The following is an 18,277-nucleotide window of genomic DNA, read 5'->3' as shown; positions in this document are numbered from 1 at the left end:
TAATGCTGAACTATAAAGGTGATTACTTTTTTCTTTTTCTTCAAGTTCAAACTGAAAAGAAACAATTATAAAGGATACTTTATAAAAAAAGGGCCACTTTTTAATCTCCAGGTGGTAAATTTTGGAGTAGATCATTATATAATATGAATCACAATGATGCTGCGTGAGTCAAGAGTTAAATCAGAAAAATTAAAATTTAAACGGAATATATAGCATAAAGAAGACTTTTACTTAGATATATATACCGATTCTTTAGCATATCAGTAAATTAGAGTAAACACTTACATTACATGATTCACATTTTAATTTGAAAAACTAAGTTAGGATATAGATGACGTATTTACAAATAAAAAATTGTTCATTTTGATTAGATTTGTGATTGCGATTTGGGAATTATTTTATTAAATGATCAATTCCCAAGCAGGCTCGAGGATGCTAGTACATATTGCTCCAATGTATAAGTTAGTTTAGGCCAAAAAATATGTTCAATCTTTTCCATATAGTCAAATTTACAAGAATTTGGTCCCCCATAATGTTATCAAAGATTTTGGTTCAATAAAAATCCGACAACAATAACCAGAATAGGAAGGAACCGAATTCTTAGTTTCACCGAACGTAATTTATTCTACAAAAAAATTTCACTTCAAATATTTTAGAGCTGAGCCGATTTTGTGATGTTGACTGTCAAAACAGTCAACATTCGGTAAAAACTACAATAGGACGAAATTTTTTCCACAATCTTCTGCAGAAATTCATATACTAAAACTGATTTCAATGACTTTGCCTATGAATACCCTAGAATTTATTAGTAGTTTAACATACGTTCTACTAAAATTTTCTAACATAAAGTTCAGAACCAAGCTCTCGGTCTAGAAAATCTCTTAAAAAGGATAAGGTGTGGCCTGATTTTAAAGACACCGGAACTGACATCATTTTCAATTTTGCATTCGTCTGGGAACCATGCGCTGTTCATCTGGAATTCTGGTTTTTCTCCATTTCTTTTTCCCCATTGTTTTAATTAGTTATAATCAGCTTAAGATTTATATTAATTAAATTTAAGAGAGTTTTATATTAATTTACAGTTATAATTACAATTGATTCACAATTGAAAAATATTGTTTTCCGTTTTTGTTTGAGTTGAGTAGAAAAGGTAGAATTCTCTAACAATTACAATCGCACTTTTTAGACTTTGAACTTTAATGTCTACACAAGCTACGATTCGGAAGCATTAACGCTTACTATTTTTTATCGTGTATTTCTTCAATGAGTTGTTATGGAAGTTTTTGAATTGCAAACAATTTTGTTATTAATGAAAATTATAATAAATATATAAAAAGCAAATAGCAAACAAACTTAAATGGTGGCAATAAAACAAAAGACTGCGAATATCAAAATTAAAAATCTTGCTGATTTTTTTAAATTATTGAAAATAACAAAACAAAAAACTCACGTATTCACGGTTTGTTTCTATTGTCTTCACTCAAAAAATAAAAGCAATATTTAAAAATTTATTTTTTTAAAATTAAAAAATTGTGCAGCATAAATTCAAAATAAAAAAAAAAATTATTTACAAACGCTTAAGTGATGTAAACAACAAAAGCAAAAAAAAAATTAAAGAAAAGAAAAAAAACGGTGGTTTTATTGCAAATTGGCGTTTTATCGGTTTTTAAAAGACATCTTCCATGAATATCTAGTATGTACAGTAAAACCGAATTATTTAGGACATAGTCAGCAAAATATCGTGAAAGCAAAACGTTTGCAAATTGGTTAACTTTTAGATTTTGAGAATTTCTTTATTTTAAAATGATTATTGTTCTTCTATTCTACTTGGCAGTCTTTGCAATATGTCGTAAATTAAAAATTGAAATTTTAAAGTCCCAACAGCTTCTTTTTGCATCTCTTTTGGCTTTAAATAAATATCTTCACCTTTATTTTATAATAAATTAAATTCTTAAAAGTTTTCGAACTGCCGTGAATAAATGTATACCTCGAGAGAACCAATTGAAATAACTTTTTAAAAATCTATTACACTCGGGATCAAGCTTTTAAATAGTCTGAACCATTTTGCAAAAGATAAAATTTACTTATAATATAATAAGTAAGATAAAGATAAGCTTACAATTTTTACATCGATTTCGAATCGGTTAATTTATAAAACGAATACGCCACTGTTTTGCTTAGCTCATGCAGTTTTCCATGAGTTATATCATTTTTAAACTGAACCGAAATGAAATTTGTTACAACATTGCACTTATTCTTTCGCAATTTCTTTTCAGTGACTGAAATGAAATCAGCTTTTTTAAATATAAAAAACATAAAAACTAAAGATATCGGTTCGGATACACTCCCGAGAGCAACAAATAATTCTTCATTTTGGCTACCGCTGTTATCTTTATTAATTGCAACATCAATTAAATATTAGAAACAATGGCAATTCGATTTTCTATTCAACACTTTCTCAACGTTATCTTTCACTCTGATCAAATTCTTTAAACATAATTCAAAGAAATGAATATTGTTCAATCAAATTTTAATTTGTTCAATCACATAATTTGGATTTAAGTGATTTTCCGGCACACTCATTTTTGAAGTTGGCACTGCTCAAAGCTTTAAAAGTTTTTATGCCTTAATTGTTTAAAACTTTGCCGTTCTAGCATTGAAAAAATTTCATAGTTTACATTATCGTGAGTTCATCGTGAATAAATTACGTAATGCATTACATTATTTTCCACCCAAATAATAATTGTTCGCATCAAAATGAACACATGACGTACAAACATATAGAATTTAACTATGAAAATATAAAAACAAATGAAAAAAAGAAAGTCAAACAAATTTTTTTTTCAATTTTATTTATTTTTTTGTAATTATTTGTCATCCGTTCGCTATTATTCTCATGTCAATGTATTCATGTATGTACGTTGATTTTTACCGCCTTAATATTTAGTTCTTTGTTTTTCTCTTTTTTTTTTTGTGTATGCGATTATTTAACAATAATTTGTTCATTGCCGGTTTTAAAACACATTGGGAAAACAGTAGTTGTAACTAGCGATGACGGTGGTGGTGTCTAGTCACGTGTCGCTCCTTAAATACTTTCCTTAGTTTGTTTTCTGTTTTATATGCTTTTCAGTTTTTTTTTTTTGTTTAAATTCGTTGCTTCCTTTAATTGGCGTTGACTTTGTATCCTGTGTGGATGATATTTTTGTGCTATTATTTTTTTTTATAGTAGAAATCATAAAAAGTGAATGATAAAACAACAAGGGAGTTGCGTTTTACCAATTTTTAAAGTGCACTAACTACTTTATTATTCTGCTCCTTCTTTCTTTTTTATCTTGTTTTTTGTCTTTTTTTTTTTTTTTTGCTTTGTGTTATTTCTGTTAGTTGTGGGTAAACTTTAAATCGCTTTTCCTTTGTTTCTCTTTTTGTAAAATTATTATTTGCCTTTTTGGTTTTTTTTTTTTTGTTCTTGTGTGTTTTAACATTTTTAGTCTTTTCTTTAATATTTCTGAAAGAGTGGAAATCTTTCTTTTGTTGACTCTTGATGATGAGGATTAAAACTGACAATGTTGAAATGATTATTACAATATTTTGAATGCAATAATTATGTAGAGAAACTACACTAGTTTATAGATTATGTAGGGATTATTATAGTAGTACAGTAAATATTTTACTTTGTACTTAACAAAAAAGACAAAAAAAAATTATTTTTTAACGAAACGTTTTCAAAGTTAATTTGTTCATCTGTTCATTCGTCTGCGTTAAGTTGTGACCCACAAAGAAAGTCTGTAATTTTTTTTTCTTTTCAATTTTATTCATTTTTCACTAATCTTTTTCTGAAATAAATGTTTATGTGTTATCATTTCAATATTGAAATTTCTGTTTTCTGAAAAAAAATGTAGAAATTCTACTTAAGAGAGAGATTTTATGTGTGTATATCAACGAAAGCTATAGTACATCTAATATTTTCTTCGTATATACAAATAAATATAGAAAAAAAACGAGAAAAAAAAATAGGGTTGACCTTGTCAACTCCGTGATATTCGTACGAATTTGTTATCCTATGTGCGAATAAGTATGCTGTACCTGACTATGAAACAGATTATGACTTTAAGTTACCGTATTACAATATTAATTTTAGTACAATATTTTTCAAAATACTGTGTATGCCAAACTATTACTGAAGTTGTATGGCAGCTACCAGAAAGAGCCAAGCAATTTTAACGAATTTTATTAAACACATCGGCGCTACTAATATATTCGCTTGTGTGAAATTTCAATACCGTAGCTTCTATAATTTCTGAGATATAGGCAAATAAATTTTTAAGTTATATGGCAGCTACCCGAACCGGTGCCCCGAACATGTCCAATTTAAACAGGGTTCTGGCACTTACTACAATAAATCATTTGTGAAAATTTGGTGAACTTAGCTCTATTAGTTTTTGAGTTATCGCTAGGACGGACGGACAGACAAAACTAAATCAACTCAGAATTCGACGCTGATCAAAAACATATACTTGAGTCTATATCTAAGACCGTTATTTCTTAGCGTTACAAACGGTAAGGCAAATTTAGTATACCCTTCGAACATACGATCGTACGGGTATAAAAAATATAAATTATTTATTTAAGTGTTATGTGTGTATACGTGTGTTATATTTACTTTATATAATGTGCATATGTAATTAACATCATATAATTCTGAAGACATTTGTAACCTAATTTATAAAATTTAAAAAAAAAATTTTTGTTCAAAAATTTAATTAGGAAATTATTTTTTCATGGTTTTTGTATGTCCTCACTGTTCTTCCATATATACCATTACGTATATATAAAATTTTAATTTGGAATATTATTAAGAACAATTTTGATTCACTTTTGGTGATTCAAATTGAAGTTTCTGACACGATTTTCTAAAAAAATAAATATAATATAGGTACAATTTCGGTACACGGCTATAAATCAAATTTAATAAGTGAATTAAAGGAAGTTTGAATAACAAATGAAATTAATTCAGACACATAGGATATTTTATTATTGTCGATCCACTTACCTGAGCGCTAGGCCCTGACGAATCTCAGTATTAAGTTCGCTAAGGAAGTCGTGAGACTTTCGGAGCGATCAAAAACCTCTGCCCGAAGCACCTTGACCTTAAGTGGGCCGCAGCCTCACACAATTCACTTTTTACCTTGCCCATTATTTACAGGTGAACCATTGTTATACAATGTTCAGCGAGTATTTCAATAGATATTGTGGTAAAATATATTTATGTATAAGGTGTCAAAGAATAATTTTGAATTATTTTCATTAAAAAAGATCCGGTACTATTTTTGGCAAAAGAAGCAACAATTTTTTTTCCATTTTAATAAAATGTTCGTTTTAATTAATAGTTTTATTAGAATATTTCATTAAAAATTTTTTAAATTTTTTGCATATTTTCAGGCTTTTCCACCAAATTCCGTTCACTTTAAATTATCTAACATGAAAAAATTCTAATTCCTCACGATCTTTTTGCTAAAAGCATAGAATCAAACAATTAGGAAAAAAAAGTTTATATATATATATATATAGACAGGAGCCCACAAAAGTATCGATCTCTTAAATAATGTAAAACAAACCTATTCGCATAAATTAGTTTTTAATTTGCAAACTACAAAAATGTTGTAAATTATTTTTATATGTTTAACTGGTTACAACATTGATTTTGCCCCAAATATTCAATATCAAATACATAAATAATAAATTAAAATGAAATTAATATTTGAAGAAACAGGAACTATATTTGTAGTTTGAAATTCAATTGATGATAATTTTAATTAAAATACGATATTTTTAGTAAGATTCACGTTCAATTCATTCTTCATAATGTCATATAATATTGTATGTATAGCAGAATATATTAATTATGGCTCATCTTTTCATGTTGATCATTAGTTTTCTCTTAATTTTTATTAAGATTTTTTAATAATCTTATACATACATTCTATATATAGTTTTGAATTCCCATTATATATTTCTTTCCTAATTCTACAAATAATCACTTCAGAACAAAATGTCTGATCACAGAACAAAATGTATATACATATATACGTATCCTTTTTATCTTGTATATGTTTTCATTTTGAATAGAAAGATTAAAGCCTTATAGAATTAAAACCATTAGCCTATTTCTTAATTTTCGTATAATCCCAAAAGCGTCGACATTTTTTATATAATTGAATGCAATTAAAAATGTAAAATATTATGCTTAATATGCATTGTAATTGTATTTTACAGACGCACACACATTAACATGTATACATACATATATGTACAATGACATAAATTAAAATTATGGAATATTTCCCATTGAAATTCTAAATTTATTGAAATTAGAATTAAAATATAAATTTTATCTTTTAATTTTTTTAATATCCTTAGCGAGTTTATTAAAAAATATGCTTTTAAGATTACAATTAAAACGCACCATTAAAATTGAGTTTTTTGTTAATGATAAAGTGATTTTTATATAACATTAAAATTTTTTAACTCATTTCATCGTATATGTTTTTATGTATATAAGTGTGTTAAAAGGATATTTTATAATATTGTGTATAAAAATCACATTTTAGTCACTAATTGTCTTCTTGCTTTTTCATATAGTTTCTACCATATTTTTTTTTTGTTTTATTAAAAAAAATATGAAGAATAAAAAACACAAACGTGGTATGAAAAAGGATTTTTATCCTAGTTTTAAAAATTTTTACTTACTAGGACGAATTTGTTTTGTTTTTGTTTTTTGTTCTGTTGTTATGCAATTTTATTCTTATAATAAAAAATATGTGGGTTGAGATTAAATGGATTTTAAATGCATCTTTTGTTTTAGGAAAAGTAAATAGAAACCAAAGAAAAAAATATTGTTGAAAGTAAAAAAAAAAAAAAAACAAAAAAACAAAAGTCATGTTTTATTCATTTTTTATTTTTTTTTTTGTTTTACCACATTTAAAAAAAGCGTGTTGATTATTTATTTTTTTGCTTGTATAAATGTGCAAAATATGAAATTTATTATGCATAAAATGGTTTTTTTTTATTGTTTTCTTAAATAATATGTTTTAGAGGTTGTCGTTCTTAATGTAAAACGTAAAACCTCAACTAAATGAATTGTTCAAAAATTTTATCTTTCATATATGAAATATTTTGATTGTACGTAACGATTGTATTGGTACGCTCATATTAAATTCAAAGTACATATATAGGGAATATTGAGTGTGTCTCGCCACTTTATAATGGCTTCTGGGCCAAAAAATATTTATGATGTTCCATTTAAGGGCAATTTTCCAGTCCATTATGGTGTAAATGTATGCACTCTATTCGTATATGTACTCCTAATTACGCTAACTTATACAAAATAGTTATGAAATAATTAGTTACATAGATTGCAGCTATTGGAATATAATTTACGTCTAAGATTCAGTTTTAAAATTTTGAAAGTTAGTTTTTATTGTTATATAGTTAGTAAATAGGATTTTAACACAAAAGTGTTCAATATACAAACACACAGCGTAGGAAAAATCCTGTTCTGTAAAAGGAATGCACTATTAAATTACGCGATGCAGAAGAACAACTGTATTTTTTATAAGTATCACCTGTAGATTAAGAGCAACAAAATTACGACTTCTTAAGAATTTTCATTCTTTTTTTCTGTTTTATCAGAAATTTATTTCCCAAATGTTGCCTATAAATGTTAGGGATCTTGATCGGTTTTTGAGTCATTTGGGCTGATTCAAAAGAAAGATATAGTATAGCAAAACAGATTAAAGTGGCGCGATTGGTACCTTTCGGGTCAACCTAACCTAATCTAATAGATCTAATTACTTTCACTTATTGTAAAAATATGTAAGATAGTCTTGATTCTGTTTTAGTAATTTTAAAACTTTCAATGTCTATTAATTAAGTTTAAAATTTATTCAATAAAAAAAATTAATTTTCATTTTAAATATTGATCAATATTGTGCCTTATAAGGCATAAATATTGTTTAATATCTGAAAATAATTTAGATTTAAATAGAACACAAATCAACTTTAATTCCCTTATAAATCAATAATAATTTTTTTTGTTCTATTTTACAGAATTCTTTTAAAGATCAAAACCTTAGACGATGTGAAATATCTGGAGAAGAAGATGACGATGATCTTAACGATGATATTCCAACCGTTATTGATGTTGAAAAATGTGAAGATGATAAACCAATATCACTTAGTAAAAATAATGTTAATATTAATGAACAAAATAAAATGTCAACAACCCCACCACAAATTACAACTGCTACAACAGCATCTTCATCTGTTGAAGCCCATAGGGATAGGCCACTTAAATTTTCAATTGCAAAAATTATGGAACCAGATATTAGAAATGATAATGAATCAAATTCTGATGATAATAATTCTTCCTATAATAATGATTGTGATGATTCAGATTATCGAATAACTGATTCAGCATTTAAAAAATATATTCCTTCATCATATAGTAATCATTTGAATAATACAACAAGACATCAATATTTATTATCAAATTATCCACTTCTATATTATCCTGGACAATTAGTATGTGCAGCAGCGGAATTTACAACATCTATAACATCATTACAACATAATACAAATAATAGTAGCAGTAATAATAATTGTAATACTTCAAATGATAGTATAAATAATTCAACATTAACATCATTATCACCATCATCACAAGCAGCAGCAGCTGCTGCTGTATCAGCAATTGAGCATCAATCAAATTTTATTAAATCAATACATTTGGCCCCATTTAATCCGTCTTTAAATCAAAATCATAGAGATAAACGAATTTTAAATATTTACTTAAATAAGTCAGCATTTAATTATTCGGCGGCTGCTGCTGTAGCGGCAGCTGCTAATTCAACTTCTTCAACAGCATCAATATTAAAAAGAAAATCAACGGCATCTTCATTAGCTGGTAATGTCGGTAATAATGTAACACCATCAACAACATCTTTATCGGTGATAGAAAATAAATGTGATTCTAGTCTAGGCGATTTAAAAACATCGTCATCATCTTGTAGTAACAATAATAATAATAACAATAATAATAATAATAATAAACAGAAAAGTTTTTCATGTCTTCAATGTGGTAAGGTATTTAATGCCCATTATAATTTAACACGACATATGCCAGTTCATACTGGTGCTAGACCATTTGTATGTAAAATATGTGGTAAAGGTTTTCGGCAAGCTTCAACATTATGTCGACATAAAATTATTCATACAACAGAAAAACCTCATAAGTGCTACACTTGTGGAAAGGTAAGAGTTTTATTTTTTACCTTATTTGTATTAGGACTTAGTCATAGTGTATTCTTTATATGTTTTATTAATAGTATTTAGTATAATATTGCGTTGGACGTGGTTTGACTATTGCAAGTTCAGTCTATAAACTATTGATTTGACCATAGTTTAAGACAAAATGATAATTGGAGCAAAATATACATAGTACAAATCTCGTGAATTAGAAATATATTTTTACTTTTATAAGAGGATGCAAAACCGTTATATAGTATTTGTCTGACAACTAAGTATATGAAATAAACAACAAATCATTTGGCACTGAGCAGCTCTAATTTTGAATATTGTTTGAACTTCCAATGTCCTTATGCTCAAATATTCAAAAAGAGCAATATTTTTGTGCTCTCATAATAGACGTGCGGTATTTTGACGTAAGCGTATTGAATTTAAGAATCTTAACATGCGGTATTGCTATTTCAACATTTAATTTATGTATTTATATATATACAATATAAACGAATGTTCATATATTTTTTTTGACATTTGAAAAAGGTTTATTTATTCAAAAATAAACTGCATCTTTTAACTTAAACACTTTTTCTATTTTTTTTTCTTTATATAAATATCTACAAAAAGCTTCACATAGAAAAAATTTGAATTATTTAAATTTGCATGTGTACATATGTACATATTATATGAGTATACGTATTATGTAAGATGCACTTATGTATGTTCAATTTTATTTTAATTGCCTATACCATGTCTAGAATTAATTAGTCGAAAAATGTTCATATTTTTCGCTATTGTCTATTATACTCGTACTTGTGCCTGTTAGACCTAATGAATTTGAATAATTTACTGTGACACATCCTAGAAGTATCAATCGGAAATCGCATGTTTTGCATATGATAATATGGGTCTATTATAAAAAGGAACATATATATTTTAATAATTTTATATTTTGTGTAGGCTAAAAAATATGTGACAATATAATTTTATTAAAAGTGAAGAGTTAATAAAGAAAATATTATAATAATATAGGAACAAGTCTTATATTGTCATTATTTTTTTTAATTTAACAAATTTCCTTAAGTATACCTATAAAAAAATAATTCTTAGAATATTACATTGGCCATTTATTATGCCACTTATTTATTAATAAAAAAAATTTTTTTTTTTTTTAATAAACGAGAATATTTTCATTAAGGGTGTGTTGTTTCCTTAAGAGTTGTCAACGCAGTAAAAAGTTTTCAACTTTATATTCATATATTAGGAATGCATCTATATATGTATGTATGGAGATGTAATTTAAAAATTGGTATCAATGGCTACCATCATTAGTAACCAATTGAAAATAAGTCAAGCGAAAAGAATTTCTTGTTTTTTTTTTTGTTATTCCAATCATAAATATTTTATAATGCATATGGGTCGTCCTCATTCAGATTTTAGATAAACGCAAACAAAAATGAGGAACAAAATGTGAATATTAAATTATTGAAAAAAATTTTCATTTTAAATGGATTTAATTTAAATAACATTGAATGATGATATCATTTCCTGGTTGTCTACGAAATTTTTGCCATATATGCATATACATCTTGTATACGTACCGGTTGTCCCATATTAATGAAAAGCTGAAAGGGTTATTATATGGAATCTTCTGGGATAAAAAAAAAATTAGGACAAGCTAATATTTTTGATCTAACCAGTTAATGGTTCAATTCGTTTCTCAATTACATGTTGGTATTTTTAGTCACATAAGTGAAATATTAACGAATTCATATTTAAGATGATGCAGATGTATAATACCATTATATTAATATTTTATAAATGAAAATTTGAATATGTTAACGAAATTAAAATATAAATGGGGTTTGTTGACGGAATACTCTATGAATATCTATGATATTATTATATTATTTATTTGAGTATACAAATGAGAAATAGATCTATGAGAAAAGACTTAAAAATTTTATGAACACTGCAGACATATGAATTACATATTTAAATTGATATTCATTACTTCTGTGGTACATATATAAATTATGGGAAATAATATGCATACGTATAAAGTATTTTGAATATTAGAAATTTTTTATGAAAATGGCAATTTATTGCTTTTTATACTTTTCTTATAAAAGCACAAACTTTAACTTAAATTTATAATAAGTCTTATGTAAAATAAAATTAATTTATTAATTTTATTATAATTATAAAAATTTAATTTTCTACTCAATATCTTGAATTAATTAATTCGTGGACTGGTTTTGATTGCTTTAAATTTGTTTGAAACCACAAATAGCATTTATATTTTATGTCTGACGGGCAAATAGTGGAAATTATTCTATGCTCACCAGATTTAATGTCAGATTTTTTTTAAAGTAAAATGATGATAAATAATTTTTAATTATAATAAATTTGAATTTCGCACAATTTATTATCATACCTATTTCTATTTGAATTTTCGACTGCGTAGATACTAAGTAAGAAATTTAAATCGAAATTTCGACTCCTGAGAATTAAATGAGCTTAAATTTTATATTTTACTACTACATTTTAGAAATTTAAAAATAATTTTATTTTTGTTTTAACAAAAAAACAAATTAGTCTTACGTTCGTTTAATTCAAAATTAATATTCTATTATTTTCAGGCATTTAATAGATCTTCAACATTGAATACACATTCTCGAATACATGCTGGTTATAAGCCATTCGTTTGTGAATATTGTGGTAAGTAAAAGTAAAAATAATAATATTATAAAATAAATTTAAAGTTATCGAAACTCTCATTTCTTTTGACATTCGCTCAGCATCATAATTAAAAATAAATTAAGTTTATAGAGAGAGCTCATCAAAAAGATGAGCGTTTTCAGCATCTTTGCATCTACAAGTTAGATGATTATATTATATTAATTTTTTAAAAGAATGTTTTCAAGACCATGGTGAGCAAGTGCTGAAAAAAAGTTGTCGAACAAAAATTGTGGAATTTCGGATACTTTTTCAACTATATGCTCCACGACCGCGTGTTTTGTGAATTTTTTTTTAAAGTCCCTACTGGGATCTTGTGCGGCAGGTAACTTACTATCTACCCTATCCTATACTTGAGCCAATCTTATTAATTTTCAATACCTTCCTACGTCCAGTAATATTTTACGTCTGTACCAGTTTTTTAGGTCATTAACTCTTTGCAATCTGAAATGAACACTTTAACAGGAGTCAGATAAACAGATGGATAGAAGTACGGGCATAGCTAAATCGATTTTGAACAAGCATTATATATAATTGATATATGGGGTCACAGATGTTTCCTTCTTATAGTGTTACATTCGCTATGACAAAGTAAAAATACCCCAAATGTGTAATAATATTTAGGCGGTCACAAAATAATTTGACATTGACAACATCATATTTATATTATGAAAACACAAAAAATGTCAAATATTTAAATATTTAGTGTGCAATAACCTATGTACGATTATTATTACTTCAAATTAATTTTACCCTAATTTATTTAAATTATACAAGTCCGTTAACATCTAAAATAATTTATAACATTCGACTTAACACTGATTTTCTCGATTTTATTCTAAAATATAATATAAGAATATAAAAATGTCATTATAGTTTTGTTTATTATAATACAACATGCATGTCTGCACTCATTACAATTTTTATCACCCCTAACACCGAGTATATTATCGTTTAATATACCATTTAAAGTAGTGCCAATTTTTATATTTTACACACTATGTTAGGCATTTTTGTGTAAAGAAAAAGTTGCGTTAGTAATTTTAAGAATTAATTGTCCTTTTTTGTTAATTTTTTTTTTGATTTTCAGAATATTGCATTCACAGCAAGTAGTTGGTTATGTACATATACATGAATTCCGCTAACAAAATGACATTTGCCGCTATACTAACGTGTAACTGTATGAAAAATATTTATATAGTAAGCACATACATATATATATAGTAAATGTTAAAGAATTTGAGTACCAATTTTTAATTTTACATACATAAGGTTATGTGTATACTCTTATAAGCACTTCAATATTCAGTAATATTTGTGATTATAGAATTAAAACCCAAAATAAAGGGGAAAGAGTCTTTTTTTGTTTAAAAAAATTTATTAAAAGCGGAATTTATAAGCGATTTTTTAAACGATATCCGTTTGAGTATACGCGACACGAACATACATATATGTATACGAGTATGCATACTATATTTTTGTAAATAGTTTTCTTGTTCATAAAAATTTTTCTCTTTTGTTCTTTTGACTTCGTTTTGCTTTTTTGTGCCAGTTAGAAAAATTTGTTTCATAAACATTCAATTATGGCGATTTAATTTTTTACAATATTTTAAGAATAAATTTTCAAGGGGGATTCTGGCACAAAAAGAAAAAAATATAGAAAATACAATGGTATAGAGCAAATGTATTTTTTCTTTTCAAGTTTTTTTATTATTTTGAGATGAGAAGAGCATTCAAAAATATTTTCAAAACATCGCTTGTATTCCAAATATAGTTTTTATATAAGTATGTGTACATATACCTAATATTATTTTTTAAATATTTAATTTTGAAATAAAATAAAAAAAGGACAATTCTGTAGGAGTTGAAAAAGGGTTCTTATAACTTGCATTTATAAAACAAAAAAATATTTTGCCCGTTATTTTTATAAATCACATTTTAAATCAGAAAAAAAAATATAAGAATTTCTTGCCTTCAAATTGCCCGCTTAAATATTTGAATGACAGATTTTTTTTTTTTTGTGAATAATTTTTCATATATGACGAAAGAGTGGTGTTTGTTTTAATAAGCATAACGCAAAGACTTTCAAATGTAATTTTTTTGTTTTTTTTAAAAATTCCGTATTTTAATGAAAGTCATAAGATTTAGTAGAGACGACGAAGAAATGGAATTGATCATTTGACTCAGTGACACCCGTAAGAAGTTGTTGTCCTATTGGCGAATTTTTAATACCCTTCGAACATATATTCGTGTTGAAATATTAGTTGCCGTATTATCATATTAATTTATGCAAAATTTTAATGCAAACAACAATTATGCAAGTTGAATGACATAGCTACCGAATGGAGTCAAGAAATTTCACCGATTTTTATCTCACAGACGTTAATAGCCCCAATAATATATTTGTTTGTTCGAAATTTCGATGTTATAGCTTCATTAAGGTCAGCTCAAAATTTGACACTGATGAAAAAATACACTTATTCTATTTTTTTTATTGTTATGAAAAGAAAACTTCCTTTTATTAATACATTTATGTCTATACCTCAAACTAACGATACGAAAGACATGATAAGGCTTTGAATGTCATTCAAAATATATTTGAAGTAATTTTCAGTAGGAAGTTTTCCGAATATTTGTATATCAAATTAAAATTTTGACAATTTAAACTTATGTATATAGATTTTATAAATTAAATTTGATTTTTTATACTCGTATCGTGAACGAATTTTGACTGTTACACAATGCGTTTGCATATATTGTTTCTGTGATTACAAGTGCAAACGGTTTGTATTTTGTTTGCTCCTAGAAAGTAGTTCGAATTTTTTATGACTTTAATTTATCTTGTTGGGATATTTTATTAGTTCAAAATTTTATTGACATACCTCATTTATTTATTCGTAAGTGAATAATTAATATATAAAAATTTTATTTAAAAATTAAATTTAAACTATGAATAATCTCAGAATTTTTGTGACTTTGTAAATTTTTTTTAATCAAAACCACAGATTCATAATCAAGTGGACTTACGTCTAAATAATTATCGATTTAAAAATAAATTTCGAAATTTTTATTACATAATAGCACATACTTGTATGCTGTCCTAAATACTTAACAATTTTTTAAAATAAATTATTTAATCTAATTTGTAACAAATAATATAGTAAGTGTGTGGGTTATAAATATTAATCAAATACCAATTTTTTTAATTAATAAATATTTTATTTATTAAAATTATGGGCTTGCACATATTTGTATATTATAAAATAATTGATTTGATCTCGAAATTTCCAAAAATAATTATTGAAAAATAGTTTTATTCATAAATTTTTTGAAAGTAATTAATAGAAGGTATTGAATTATTAATTTTTTTTTACTTTATTGTATAAGTTCTTCACGATAATATTATTAAAAATGTATATAATACGTTATCATATGTACGCACACATACAACATTCAACCTACAATATTTCGAGAATTTTCTTGAAAAATCTAACAAATTTCTTTTCACATTTCGATTTACTCTTTATATTGCAACCTCATCATTTCTTATCATCCTTTTTAATTTCACATAGTCTTACATAATTTTTGTTATTCTATCTCTGTTCAACTTTGAAAAACTAAATAATTTTTTTTTTTTGTAAATACTTTTATTAAATACGAAAATCTTTTTAATTAAAATTTGTTTTAAGAACAATTTCAATAAAATTTTCAAAACAAATTTTCTTATTAGTTCTAATTCTTCTGTCCGTGCGTCTGTTAGCAAAATTTACCAAAAGTTCTAAATATGAAACTACTTAACAAATATTTTATATTCAAGCCACAAATAGAAAATAATCAAGGGCTTCTTCAACCGTGATACAGCAGCAATACAGCATAGACACAAAAAACAATGGCAAAATATAGTCGTTGAAATTTACCGTTATGTTAATCCTGTTCTGGTTACGAATTTTTACTATTGATTTTCTCTTAAACGACAGATTTTACAAGTCTAATATTGACTTCGATACGGCAAGTTATCCTAAATTCCTATAAAAACAAAAATAGTAACATGAAAAATCTTTCTGCTTAAAAGTCCAGTTATTTATGAAAACTAATCAAATGAGCCACCAAATTTAAAAATTATATTAATGCATTTGTGAATTTTTATTTTCTCCCTAAAAATATGCAATATATATTTATTCCACAATTCTAATTTTGTACAAAATTTCTTTTTTCTTTTTAAAAACGTATTTCAATTTAAAATTCATAGGAAATGTGCTACTTTACAAACCATTTGTTTGATCTTTATTTATTTTCTCTATATTCTCATTTTGTATATTTTGAACATTATTATGTACGTACATATATATTTATTATTATTAAATATTATAGGTAAAGGTTTTCATCAAAAAGGAAACTATAAAAATCATCAATTAACACATAGTGGAGAGAAAGCATATAAGTGTGAAATATGTGAGAAAAGTAAGTCATTAAAAAGATTCTTCACGTTTTATTAATAAAGAATTTATTTTTTTTTTCTGTTTTTCTTTTCTTTTTTTGTTTTTTTTTTATCTTTTATTTTGTTTTTTATTTATTTTTCAAATATATGTATATAATATAATATTATAATATATAGGTTTTCATCAAGTATATAATTTAACTTTTCATATGTACACTCATAACGATACAAAACCATTTACGTGTAAAATTTGTAAAAAAGGTAAGTAGGTGTTGTTTTTGTTATAATTTATTTATAATATTTATTTATAAAAAGAAGTAAATTATAATTATTTTTTAATTAATAAATATAAATTGTGTTGTTTTAATAAATAAAAAAATATATTTAAAATTGGAACATGATAACAACTTTTAATAGAAATAGAATCTCGTTATGAATAAGGGAACAACCATATTTAAGCCTATGAAATCGAGGTAGTAGAATTTTAATAAAATTATTTCTTTTCTAAGAAATAAACTTTATTAGTAGATAAACATTGGATCAATGAATTGTGAATTATGCTTACTTAAAGAATACATTTAGCCTTTCTTGTACTTCTTTAAAGCTTTAGAATTTGAATGAGATGTTTGGAATATCGAATTTAGATTAATAATAAGTGTATAGGAATTTGTCATAATTTTTTTCACACTCAAAGAGCTGACCATTTTTACTTGTTTATACGATAACGAGTTCTAAATTAAAAATGTCTGTAAAAATACTTGGGCTATAGTAAAAACCAAAATAGAAATTTTTAGTCAAAGGCCTGATTTGAATTGAAATCGAAGGCGGAGTGAACATTTATGAGAAAAATTCGGTGCATCATATGATATGAAATGCTTAAATTTTATTAAATCGACAGATCCGAAATTTTTTTGAAAAAAACAATTATACCAAGCTTACAAACATACGAAATGCTATATGACAACGAATATACCTAATATTGAATTTTAAGTAGTTGATATAAGAGATGCTGCTTCAACTTGTTATATTAGTTTCTGCATGTAAGACATTTTTCTTTCGGATTGCAAAGGGTTTCAATGAATACCATACGAAGCTTTTGTTGAGTAGTATTATTGTCGGCTTCATAAAATAATCAATTGTTTTGATTAGAAATTCGTTTGTTAGCCAAATGCAGACGCATCTAATTAAAAATTTTTTTGGAGTGGAATTCGATCAGAAATTTCGTTTTTGTATAAACCTATATATACCATTAGCACATGCAAATTTGTGCATTTAGATAGTTAAATTTGTTATAAATATTATTGAACGTTAACGTTATATAACGGTAGGGGACGAGGTAAAAACGATAGGCGCTTTTTGCACTATATTTAAAGCTGTTTGTATCATTTTCATTTTGACTATAGTTTAATTTTCTTTATATACATGCGTTGTGTTTAATCTTTTCCAAACTTTTAAAATTTGAATTGAAAATGGAAATACTTTTATAGTTTCCTATGATTTATTAATTAATTAAATTTTCAATAAATGTGCCTGTATATATATATATATAAAAATATATTTTACCTGATTGTTTTTAATGTGGTTTTGATGTTAATAATTCAATTTTACTTAATCAAAATAACCATTTAACTTTATTGAAATTCAATATTATCATTCCATTTTAACATTTATTGAAAATTTAATTAATTAATCAATCATAGCAAACTATAACAATATTATTAAACCACATACATAAATGTTTTTTGTAATCAATATTTTCAAAGTAGTAATTTCAAATATTAGATGCAATTGAATTTAAAAATA

At 25.4% G+C, this 18,277-nt stretch overlaps 1 protein-coding gene across 5 annotated transcripts in view; it reads left to right on the top strand.

The window, feature by feature from the left end:
• The window catches only part of LOC129608771 (fez family zinc finger protein erm), a 30,762-nt gene that overhangs the window by 8,241 nt on the left and 4,244 nt on the right, over window positions 1-18,277 (top strand). For 4 of the 5 annotated variants that reach the window (XM_055520479.1, XM_055520480.1, XM_055520478.1 and 1 more), the window contains 4 exons: window positions 8,107-9,309; window positions 11,940-12,018; window positions 16,408-16,497; window positions 16,652-16,735. In XM_055520479.1, the coding sequence (XP_055376454.1) occupies window positions 8,107-9,309; window positions 11,940-12,018; window positions 16,408-16,497; window positions 16,652-16,735 (1,456 nt within the window). The remainder of the gene's footprint in view (window positions 1-8,106; window positions 9,310-11,939; window positions 12,019-16,407; window positions 16,498-16,651; window positions 16,736-18,277) is intronic. The other variant, XM_055520481.1, reaches the window with a different exon arrangement.

This window comes from Condylostylus longicornis, unplaced genomic scaffold (assembly GCF_029603195.1).
Source record: "Condylostylus longicornis isolate FDR11 unplaced genomic scaffold, ASM2960319v2 ptg000034l, whole genome shotgun sequence".
Classification (NCBI taxonomy): domain Eukaryota; kingdom Metazoa; phylum Arthropoda; class Insecta; order Diptera; family Dolichopodidae; genus Condylostylus; species Condylostylus longicornis.
Note: the sequence above shows the minus strand (reverse complement) of the source record. Positions and strands in the feature narration are given on the sequence as shown.